Source organism: Salvelinus sp. IW2-2015, unplaced genomic scaffold (genome assembly GCF_002910315.2).
Source record: "Salvelinus sp. IW2-2015 unplaced genomic scaffold, ASM291031v2 Un_scaffold3347, whole genome shotgun sequence".
NCBI lineage: Eukaryota > Metazoa > Chordata > Actinopteri > Salmoniformes > Salmonidae > Salvelinus > Salvelinus sp. IW2-2015.
This window is the reverse complement of record NW_019944631.1, coordinates 38,788-51,193: the sequence shown is the minus strand read 5'-3', so window position 1 is coordinate 51,193 and position 12,406 is coordinate 38,788. Positions and strand designations below refer to the sequence as shown.

General features: G+C 45.6%; 1 protein-coding gene across 1 annotated transcript; it reads left to right on the top strand.

The window, feature by feature from the left end:
- Positions 1-377: 377 nt before the first annotated feature.
- Positions 378-7,482, top strand: LOC112075702 (cytoplasmic dynein 2 heavy chain 1-like). The gene is made up of 5 exons (XM_024142654.2): positions 378-459; positions 592-642; positions 732-809; positions 2,895-3,026; positions 7,411-7,482. The coding sequence occupies exons 1-5, from the start codon at positions 406-408 to the stop codon at positions 7,480-7,482; spliced, it is 387 nt and encodes a 128-aa protein (XP_023998422.2). The 5' UTR covers positions 378-405.
- The last annotated feature ends 4,924 nt before the right edge of the window (positions 7,483-12,406 follow it).

Below are 12,406 nucleotides of genomic sequence, written 5' to 3'. Positions count from 1 at the left end.
TTATCTCCCATTCCTCCTCCCTCCCTCTCCCTCCGACCTTGATTCTCTTCTATCTCGCTGATCCTCTCGTCTGCTCTTCTTCTTTTCCTCCTCTCTCTCTCTCTCTACTCATCTCTCTCTGACTCTTCTCTCTCACTCTCTCACTTCTCTCCCTCCCTCCTTCTCCTCTCTCATTCTTTGACTCTTCCTCTCGCTCACTCTTATTTATCTCTCTGACTCTTCTCTCTCTCTCTCTCTGACTCTTCTCTCTCTCTCGGACTCTTCTCTCTCTCTCTCGCTCCCTCCCTCTCTCTCTCTCTGACTCTTCTCTCTCTCTCTGACTCTTATTTCTCTCTCTCTGACTCTTCTTTCTCTCCCCCTCCCTCCCTCTCTCTCTCTGTTCTTCCTCTGCAGGCTGACCAGCTGATGTTTGCCATGCACTTTGTCAGAGGGATGCACCCAGACCTCTTCCAAGAGAATGTAAGTTGTTATAACCATTCATAACATGATCATTATCACACATAGGCTTTTCCTCTTCAGTCAGGAAGTCCTGTCCACTTGACATCATCTCCTATTCATCATAATGCTGTTGTCTATCTGCTTCCACTACAGGAGTGGGACGCCTTCACTGGCCTCGTAGTAGGGGATATGGTGAGAAAGGCGGTACGTACAACAGCACTGTGTGTGTGTCTCATTCACCTCGTCTCTCTTATCACAGTTGAACCGATCTTCTATTCCTTTTCCGCCTACAGGATACCCAGAAATCTTTGCGGGAGCAGATTCCTTCCTGGATTGATCAAGAGAGACTTGGAGCTGTAGCCATGTTCAAGGTTTGTACACTGAGTGTACAAAACACCTTCCTAATATTGAGTTGCACACCCCTTTGCCCTCAGAACTTCCTCAATACGTCGGGACATGGACTCTACAAGGTGTTGAAAGTGTTCCACAGGGATGCTGGCCCATGTTGTGATGCCAATGCTTCCCAAAGTTGTGTCAAGTTGGCTGGATGTCCTTTGGGTGGTGGACCATTATTGATACACATGGGAAACTTGACCATGAAAAACCCAGCTGCGTTGCAGTTCTTGACACAAACCGGTGTGCCTGGCACCTACTACCATACCCTGTTCAAAGGCACTTACATCTTTTGTCTTGCCCCTTCACCCTCTGAATGACACACATACACAATCCATGTCTCAATTGTCTCAAGGTTTAAAAAATCCTTCTTTAACCTGTCTCCTCCCCTTCATCTACACTGATTGAAGAGGATTTAACAAGTAACATTAATAAGGGGTCATAGATTTCACCTGGATTCACCTGGTCAGTCTGTCATGGAAAAGGGTTCTTAATGTTTTGTATAGTCAGCAAAAACTTTWAAAAAAAMCTCAGCAAAAATAGAAACGTCCTCTCGCTGTCAACTGCATTTATTTTCAGCAAACTTAACATGTGTAAATATTTGTTTAAAACATAACAAGATTCAACAACTGAGACATAAACTGAATAAGTTCCACAGGCATGTGACTAACAGAAATTGAATAATGTGTCCCTGAACAAAGGGGGGGGTCAAAATCAAAACTAACAGTCAGTAACAGTCGGTATCTGGTGTGGCCACCAGCTGCATTAAGTACTGCAGTGCATCTCCTCCTCATGGACTGCACCAGATTTGCCAGTTCTTGCTGTGAGATGTTACCCCACTCTTCCACCAAGGCACCTGCAAGTTCCCAGACATTTCTGGGGGGAATGGCCCTAGCCCTCACCCTCTGATCCAACAGGTCCCAGACGTGCTCAGTGGGATTGAGATCCGGGCTCTCTCTGGCCATGGTAGAACACTGACATTCCTGTCTTGCAGGAAATCACGCACAGAACGAGCAGTATGGCTAGTGTCATTGTCATGCTGGAGGGTCATGTCAGGATGAGCCTGCAGGAATGGTACCACATGAGGGAGGAGGATGTCTTCCCTGTAACCCACCTCCAAATCGATCCGCTCCAGAATACAGGCCTCGGTGTAACGCTCATTCCTTCGATGATAAACGCGAATCCGACCATCACCCCTGGTGAGACAAAACCGCGACTCGTCAGTGAAGAGCACTTTTTGCCAGTCCTGTCTGGTCCAGCGACGGTGGATTTGTGCCCATAGGCGACGTTGTTGCCGGTGATGTCTGGTGAGGACCTGCCTTACAACAGGCCTACAAACCCTCAGTCCAGCCTCTCTCAGCCTATTGCGGACAGTCTGAGCACTGATGGAGGCATTGTGTGTTCCTGGTGTAACTCGGGTAGTTGTTGTTGCCATCCTGTACCTGTCCCACAGGTGTGATGTTCGGATGTACCGATCCTGTGCAGGTGTTTTTACACGTGGTCTGCCCTTGCAAGGACGATCAGCTGTCCGTCTTGTCTCCCTGTAGCGCTGTCTTCGGCATCTCACAGGATGGACATTGCAATTTATTGCCCTGTCCACATCTGCAGTCCTCATGCCTCCTTGCAGCATGCCTAAGGCACATTCACGCAGATGAGCAGGGACCATGGGCATCTTTCTTTTTGTGTTTTTCAGAGTCAGTAGAAAGGCCTCTTTAGTGTCCTAAGTTTTTATAACTGTGGCCTTAATTGCCAACTGTGAGCTGTTAGTGTCTTAACGACTGTTCCACAGGTGCATGTTCATTAATTGTTTATGGTTCATTGAACAAGCATGGAAAACAGTGTTTAATCTCTTTACAAGGAAGATCTGTGAAGTTATTTGGATTTTTACGAATTATCTTTGAAAAACAGGGTCCTGAAAAAGGGGACGTTTCTTTTTTTGCTGAGTTTACCATGTTCAAGGTTTGTAGACATACTGTACATTCACACTGTGAAAGGAGACTCTCTTTAGCCTTTTAGCTTCATCCTTTCATTCCATCCCTCTTTTCTCCACTCTTCTGATGTAGAGTACGTTCCCAGGCCTGTACCAGTCTCTGTGTCTGAGTGACTCGGATCTCTGGCTCTCCTTCTCACGGAGCTCCAACTGTGAACAGGAAGTCCCGCCCTCCATCGCCAAGAAGATCAAACCGTTCCAGCAGGTGAGGTGTCCATCACTGATTAACATGAGTCAAACCTTGTGTTTCACTGATACATAATCAATTGTCCTATATGTTTAGTCATTTACAGGATAAGCTCTCTTTACAGTGCTCCCAGATTGAGTCATTTCCTACTCCCTCTTAATTTTCCCCTCTCCCGTCTCCTCTCTCTTCTTCTCCCGTCTCCTCTCCCTTCTCCCCTCCTCTTCTCCCCTCCTCCCCTCCTCTTCTCCCATCTCCCCTCTCCTCTTCTCCCGTCTCCACTCTCCTCTCGTTTGTGTTCCCCTCTGAGCCCGCTGGCATAGATGCAAGATAGAAATCACCACATATTCAGCGCGGTCTACACCCACACACACCACACACCACACACACACTATTACCGACACAGCATGCACACACACGACACACCACACATCCACAACACACACAACACACACACACACACCAGACACACAAACACACACTCCGCTGATAGATTACGGAGGTTTGGATGTGTGTGTGCATATAGCCATGTTGTGTGTGTGCGCGTGAGTGTGTGCCCATGAAGAGAAATGGCCTAGAGATGAATTTACTTGTGCTTCATCCTCAGTGTGGCGTTCCACAGTGTCTGTGGTGTCTGTGTCTGTTAAGTGGAAATTAAGAGTAATGACGTCTATGAATCACTGTACAACGTCCCTATCGTTGCTGTATCGGCAACTCATTCCTATGGGAGTTACAGGAACGCGTATGTGCGTAAGTCCTTCCTCTTGCAAGGTGTGTACTCACGTGTTTCTGTGTGTATGTGAGTATAGTCTCTTTCCTCTCCTGCAGGTGTGTGCTCACGTGTTTCTGTGTGTATGTGGATAGTCTCTTCCTCTCTGCAGGTGTGTGCTCACGTGTTTCTGTGTTGTATGTGAGTATACGTCCTCTTTTCCGCAGGGTGTGATCACGTGTTTCTGTGTGTATGTGAAATGGCGGCTGTTTCTCTTGCGGGTGTGTGTGTTGTGTGTGTGTGTGTGTGTGTGTGTGTGTGTGTTGTGTGTGTGTGTGTGTGTGTGTGTGTGTTGTGTGTGTGTTGTGTGTGTGTGTGTGTGTGTGTGTGTGTTGTGTGTGTGTGTGTTCGTGTGCATGTTATATGGACTTGAAATGACATCCGTCAGTACATCAGTTGTTATAACTTCTTATGCTGCAGTGTGCCAGTATGAGTAGGACTTGGGATGAAAAGGTGCCCAGAGTATAACTGCCTGCGTTCCTCAGTCCATTTGCTAATATATGCCATATTATTATTAGTATTGGATAGCATAACACTCTGAAGTTTCTACAACTGTTTGAATGGATTGTCCTGTGCGTCTAGCTCATATGGCAGGCAAAAACCTGACGAAAATCCCAAATGCAGGAAGTGGATTCTGAGGTTTGTAGTTTTTCAACACAGCCCTATTGAACAAACGTGGGATATGGATGAGTTTGCACTTCCACGACTTCCACTAGATGGTCAACAGTCGTAGAACTGTGTCCTGGATGCCTCTCACTGTGAAGTGGGGCCCGAAGAGACAGGAAAATCGTCAGGTCTATCATGACCTGGCCATCGCTCTGACATGCGCATTCACATGAGAGGCGAGCTCTGTTCCATCGCATTATCTTGAAGTCAATCGTTGTTTCGTTTTGCCTTTTCTTGGTCTTGTTTTTATATTTGTAATTCTCTGGTTGGAACGTTACTGAAGATTTATGTTTAAAAACATTCTTAATGAATTGATTCAATACAATCGTTTGACATGTTTCTACTGGACTGTTACGGAACTTTTTGACATTCGCTCGTCGAGCTTTTAGTGAAGCGCGCTTTCTGGCTTTTGATTTGTTTTTACAAAACGCTAACAAAAAATAGCTATTTGGACATAAATGATTGAACATTACCCCGAACAATAACAAACATTTCGTTTTGTGTAAGTGGAGTCCTGGGAGTGCATTCTGACGAAGATCAGCAAGGTAAGTGAAGGATTTATAATGCTTTTTATGAAGTTTTGTTGACTGCAACAATTTGGGTGGGTAACTGTATGGCTTCCTTTTGTGGCTGAACGCTGTTCTCAAGATTATTGAATATTGGGCTTTGGCCGTGCAGCTTTTTGGAAATCTTGGGACCACATGGGTTGCATTAAGAACAGTGTAATCTTTAATTTATGTAAAACATGTATCTTTCATCAAAGTTTATGATGAGTATTTAATGTTATTTGATGTGGCTCTCTGCAAATTTCTCTGATATTTTTGGGAGGCATTTCTGAAATGGCCGACCAATGTAAACTGCGCGTTTTTGGATATCAATATCACTTTATCGAACCAGAAACATATATGTATTGTGGTAACATGAAGTCCTATAGTGTCATCTGAAATGAAGATCATCAAGGTTAGTGTCATTTTATCTCTATTTCGCACATTTTTTGTGATTCTCCTGTCTTTGGCTGGAAAAATGGACTGTGTTTGGCTGTGATTTTGCCAGTGACTAACCATAATCGTTTGTGGTGCTTTCGCTGAAAAGCCCTAATTTGAAATCTGGACACTTTGGTGGGGATTAACACCAGATTAACTTTAAAATGGTATATAATATACATTTTGAGGCATTTAATTTTGAGATTTCTGTTGTTTGAATTTGGCGCCTGCCACTTTCACTGGCTGTTGTCATATCATCCCGTTAACGGGATTGCCAGCATACGCAGACTAAAGTGCTGACTCCTTGCATTGGCGTCTGCAGTGAGAAAGATGCAGCCGTATGCGGTTGACCTCTGCTGTGTTTACGGCTGTGTCGTTAGGATGGATTAATCAGTCACTAATGATGACACTTTTTACTACTAGACAGACAGATTTAAATGTCGGACGGAAGGGATACTCACACACACAACACGTCACACACCATCACCCGGGCCTGCCGAGGTGAGGCAGCCATGTGAACACTCTGTAAGTCTATCTGGCTGATGGCCTGAACCAAACAGCACTTTGCAGGAAAAGAGAGTGAGGAGAGAGACGTAGGAGGAAGGAAGATGTAGAAGAGGGAGGGAGAGGGGAGAGGCGAGGGGAGACGCGGGAGAAGAGGAGAGGGAGAGATGGTAGAAGAGGAGAGGGGAGACGGTAGAAGAGGAGAGGGAAGACGTGAGAAGAGGAGAGTGGAGAGAAGAGGAGAGGAGAAGGGGGAAGAGTGAGAGGGGGGAGAGGGGAAAGGAGAGGGAGAGGGAGAAGAGGAGAGAGGGAGAAAGAGGAGAGAGACGTGGAGAAGAGAGAGACGGGAGACGAGGAGAGGGGAAGAGGAGAAGAGAGACGGGAGAAGGGAGAGGGGAGGAGAGAGAGGGAGAAGAGAGAGGGAGCGGGAGAGGAGAGGGAGAGGAGACGGGAAGAGGGAGAAAGGGAGAGGGGGACGGAGAAAGGAAGAGGGGAAGAGGAAGGAGGAGAGGGGAGAGGAGAAGGAGAGGGAAAGAGAGAAGAGGAGCAGGGAGAGGGAGAAGAGGAAGAGGGAACGGAGAAAGGAGGAGACGGAGAGAAGAGGGAGAGGGGAGAGAAGAGAGGAGAGGGGAGACGGGGAGAAGAGGAAGGGAGACGGGAGAAAGAGAGAGGGGGAAGAGGAGAGCGGGAGAAGGGAGAAGAAGGGGAGATGAGAGACAGAGGGAGAGGGGAGAAGTCTCACACACTTCCACAAAACCCGTCCACCACCACCCACCCCACATGCCGTTATACGCGGTACAGAGCCCCTCCCTCTCCCCTCTCCCGTGTTCTCCCTTCTCCTCTTCTCCTCTCCTCTTCTCCTTCTTCCGTCTCCTCTCTCTCCCTCTCCTCTTCTCCCGTCTCCTCTCTCCTCTTCTCCCTTCTCCCCTTCTCTCTTCTCGTCTCCCCTCCTCTTCTCCTCTCTCCTCTTCTCTTCTCCTCTCCTCTTCTCCCGTCTCCTTCTCTTCTCCTTCTTCCTCTTCTCTTCTCTTCTCCGTCTCCTCTCTCTTCTCTCTCTCCCCTCTCCTCTCTCCGTTCCCTCTCTCTTCTCCCTTCCCTCCTCTCCCCTCCCGTCTCCCTTCTCCGTCTCCCTCTCCTCTCCCTCTCTCTCTCCTCCCCTCTCCCTCTTCTCCTCCTCTTCTCCCGTCTCCCCTCCTTCTCGTCTCCTTCTTCTTTTCTCCCTCTCCCTTCTCTCTCCCTCTCTCCTCTTCTCCCTCTCCTCTCCTTCCCTCTCTTCTCCTCTCTCTTCTCACGCTCTCCTCTTCTCACGTCTCCCTCTCCTCTCCTCCCTCTCTCTTCTTCTCACGTCTCCTCTCCTCTTCTCACCGTTCTCCTCTCCTCTCTTCCTCTCCTCTCTCCTCTTCTCTCCTCTCCTCTTTCACGTCTCCCCTCTCCTTCTCCCTCTCCTCTTTCCCACAGTCCTCCCTCCTTCTTTTCCTTGCAGGTGCTGTTGGTTAGGCATCAGGTCCAGATAGACACAGAGTGCCTAGTGAGCTGCCTTGCTCACCTCGTCTAAGGCCCCTGGTGGTAGCTGTGTGTTGCGCTGTGTGTTGTGTGAGTGTATCCCCTTCCGTCCGATTACATAAATCTGTCGTTAGTAAGTGTCATCATTAGTGCTGAGTTAATCCCAGTCCTAACGGACGACACGCGTAAACACAGCAGAGGTCTACGCATCGGCTGCATCTCTTTCACCTGCAGACGCAATGCAGTGAGTCAGCTTTTAGTCTCTTATGTGCAATCCGTTAACGATTGATTATGACAACAGCCAGGTGAAGTGCACGGGCGCCAAAGTTCAAACAACAGGAAATCTTCAAAATTAAAATTCCTCAAATGGTATTTTTACGCATTTTAAATGGTAATCTTCGTTTTAATCCCCCCAAGCGTTCTCGTTCAAATAGGCTTTTCAGCGAAAGCACCCACAAACGATATGTTAGGTCACTGCTCCTAATCACAGCCTAAATCACAGTCCATTTTTTCCCATGTCCATAAGACAGGAGTCACAAAAGCAGAAATAGAGAATAAAATGAATCACTAACGCTTTGATGTTCATCAGATCACTATAGGTACTTTCATGTTACATAACAATACATATTATGTTTTGTTCGATAAAGTTAATATTATATCCATAAAACCTCAGTTTACCTTGGGCGCCATGTTGAAATGGCCTCCATAAATATCCAGAGAAATTGGCAGAGAGTCCACATCAAATAACATAATACTGCATCCATATAAACTTTGATGAAAGATACATGTTTTACATAGAAGTTAAAGATACACTTGTTCTTCTGCAGCCCTGCTGTGTCAATTCCAAAGCTTCACGGCAAAAGGCACAATATTCCTATTCTCCTGAGAAAGCGTTCAAGCCACAAAAGGAAGCCATAACAGTTACCTCACCAAATTGTGCAGTTCAACCAAACTCATAAAAAAGCATTCTTTCACTTACTTGCTGATCTTCGTCAGAATGTCACGCTGAGGACTTCCTTCTACCACGAAATGCTGTTTTTGGTTCGGTAAATGTTCATAGCATTTACTGTTCACAACATAGCTATTTTTGTAGCTGTTTGTTTGGTAAACAAATCCAAAGCCAGATAAGCGCGTTCACTAAAGCTGACGAAATGTTCCAAGTTCCGTAACAGTCAGTAGAAACATGTTAAACGATGTTATTGAATCAATTTCTTTAGAATGTTTTTTATAACATAAATCTCAGTAACGTTCCACAGAGAATTACATAATTGATCTTCAGGTTGCGATGCGTGACAAAATAAGTACGCTCTTCGCTCTGTTCTCAGTGAATTGTCTGCTATGGTCCTCTGAGCTAGGCCAGGTCTCATGGCTATAGAGCTGCCACTCATTCCTGTCTCTTCGGTGCCCCACTTTCAACGTAGAGGCATTCAATCCAAGGTTTGTTCTACTAGACTGTTTGACAGTAGGTCTAGTGGAAGTCGTAGGAAGTGCAAAACTTCATCGATATCCCCCTGTGTGTTCAATAGGGCTGTGTTGAAAAACTACAAACCTAGAATTCCCTGACTTCCTGTTTGGATTTTTTCTCAGTTTGCCTGCATATGAGTTATGTTATCCTCACAAGACATAATTCAAACAGTTTGTCGAAACTTCAGACGAGTGTTTCTATTCCAATATACTAATAATAAATATGCATATATAGCACTGGGACTGAGGAGCAGGCAGTTTAACTTCTGGGCACCTTTTATCCAAGCTACTCAATACTGCCACTGCAAGGCCTATTAAGAAAGTTATAACAAAACGTGATGTCTTGAGGAAGTCATAGTCCATCTAACATGCACACGAACCACACACACCACACACACACACATCACACCACAACAACACACACACACAATGACACACACACACACACACACCAACGACAACACACACACACACCCACACACACACACATCACACCAGACGCAGAGAACATGCCGCCATCGACATACACACAGCAACACGTGAGCACCCACTGCGAAGGAGAAGAGACTATACCACATACACACAAGAAACACGTGAGCACACACGCAAGAGAGGAAGAGATATACTCACATACAACAGAAACATCGTGAGCACACTACCTGCAGAGAGAAAGAGACTATACTCCCATACAACAGAAAACACGTGAAGTTACACACCTGCAGAGAGGAGGGACTATACTCACATCCGTTCGCTGTACTTCCATGAATGGAGTTGCCTGATACAGCAAGATAGGGGGAACGTGTACAGTGATTATGACCGTATTTCTCTTAATTTGCCACTAACAGGACACAGACATCACACAGACCGTGACGCAGTCCTGAGTGATGAAGCACAGTCACCAATTCATCTCTAGCCATTTCTCTGTTCAATTGAACAACTGCACGGCGCTACACACCCACATTGGCTATATGCACACACACATGCCAACCTCCGTAATCTATCAGCGGTGTGTTTGTGTGTGTGGGTGTGTGTGTGTGTTGTGTGTGTGTGTGTGTGTGTGTGTGTGGGTGTGTGTGTGTGTGGGTGTGTGTGTGTGTGGTGTGTGTGGTGTGTGTTGTGTTGTAGTACCTGACTGAATATGGTGGTGATTCTGCTTCATGTATTGCACCGGGCTCAGACGCGGGAAGCACAAAGCGATATTGTATTTGCTGGAGGATCTAGCCCATGGAGGGAGCGAACAGATTGGCTGTTAATTCACTTGGATCCACGGTAGATCGTCTGGACGAGGTTCCCTGCATTTGCGTACCGTGCAAGTGGTTTGTCTTGCAAGGTGTTTCTTACATAGTCAAGTTTCAATGTAGATTTCAGGACGCGTCATCTTGGAGAGATTCCTCATGCCGTGTTAGGTCAGCGTGTACTGTTAATGCAGCCTTTCTAAGGGGACATACTGTTCTATGGGCTGCATGCAACAGAGTTTAGTAGTGTCCAGCAGTTGTTCTTGTGTCATTTGTTTGCATTTAGTGTCTGTCCGTAAAGCAACAGTAGTTGACAACTGCTTGTGTCCGATATTGATGGGATTGTATGTATTCATCTAACCTGGGAGCATTTGTCCCATACTTCCCATTTGCTCGGATTCCAGTGGTCCAAATAGGTGGTCTCTCTACGAATTTCTCACTATATAAAACTTAAACATTAACCCAGCGCTTTTATTTGGGTTGAAACACTGAACAGTAACATGAGCTTATTTAACGACAGTTCCTTCCTATTTTGAGACAGGCTTCTATTGAGACAGACGTTCAAATTATTATTATTATTTGCAATTTTTACCTTATTAAACTAGGCAAGTGCAGTTAAGAACAAATCTCTTATTTTCAATGATGGCCTAGGAACAGTGTGGTTAACTGCCTTGTTCAGTGGCCAGAACGACCGATTTTGTACGCTTGTTCAGTTCGGGGATTCGATTTGCACCTTTCGGTTACTGTCCAAACTGCTCTAACCACTAGGCAAACCTGCCTGCCCCAGATTCTTAATGCTAATCAATTCTTCATTTTCTGCTCATAATAGTTTAGATACACTGGTACATTTTTTGGTCTTAGTCATGCCTCAATTAAATAAAACAACTTTTTCTTCTACTAATTATTCTCCCTCTTGTGCTGCGTTTGGTCAGTTTCTTACTTTCGCCTCACGTAGAGGCGCGATCAAGTCCAACATCCTTATGGTTCTGTAACTCCTGAATGTTGTTGACTTTTTCTGTGCTTGCCAGTTAGTACTAGCAGTACTCAGCAGTAAAGCAGCCAGTGGCTAGCAGTTTCTACTTGGTGATAACAATTGATGATTGGTATAATTTTTTCTAGCATTACTAATTATTTTATCGTAAAAAATCGAACATTAAACCTTTTGAACAATTCCATGGTAATTCAATGGTCCGTGTAAATACAATTTATTTGAGAAACGGGTGTTAAAATGAATGGTGTGACATTGCCGGCTTATTAAAAGGACACCGTCATTTGGTACTCAGCGTTTAAGGGACATTTTTATGTAATTTTCTCTGAAGAAACAGCCGCAATTCCAGCTTCACTCTCAGACTTTATCCTGACTGGACAATCTTTCCTACCACCCTTATTTTTTATTATTATTTTTATTTCCACCTTAGTTTAACCAGTGTTAGGCTTAGTTGAAACAAGTTCTCATTTCAACTGCGCACTGGCCAAGATATAAGCATAGCCAGTGTGAACAGACAACAACACAGATTACACATGGAGTAAACAATACAAGTCAATAACATGGTAGAAAAAAAGAGGAACTAATACATAGGTGGGCAAAAGTGCATGAGGTAGGCAATAAATCGAATAATTGAATTAGCAGATTAACACTGGATGATAAATCATCAGATATCATGGTGCATAGAAGATCTGGTGGCAAAAGAGCAGAAAGTAAATAAATAAAGCAGTAGGGGGGTGAGGTAGGAAGTTGGGTGGGGCTATATACCGGATGGATTTGTACATGCTGCAGCGATCGGTTAAGCTGCTCTAGATAGCAGAATGTTTAAAGTTGTTGGGGAGAAAAAGTTCCAACTTCAGAGATTTTGGGCAATTTCGTTCCAGCCGCGCAGGCACAGAAACCTGGAAGGAAAGGCGTTCCCAATGAAGGTTTTTGGCTTTAGGGTGATCAGTGAGATACACCTGCTGGAGCGCGCGTGCTACGGGTGGTGTAGCCATCGTGACCAGTTGAACTGAGGTAAGGCGGCACTTACTAGCATAAGCCTTGTGAATGACCTGGATGACCTGGATGACCTGGAGCCAGTGGGTTCTGAGAGAACTTGTAGCGAGGGCCGCGAGGCCATGCGGGGAACATGTAGCGGCATGGTGGGTCGTTATAAGGTGCTTTAGTAACACGGATGGCACCTGTGATAAACTTGCATCCAGTTTGCTGAGTAGAGTATTTGGAAGCTATTTTGTAGATGCAATCGCGAAGTCGGAGGATCGGGTGGATAGTGCAGTTTTCTAGGTAAT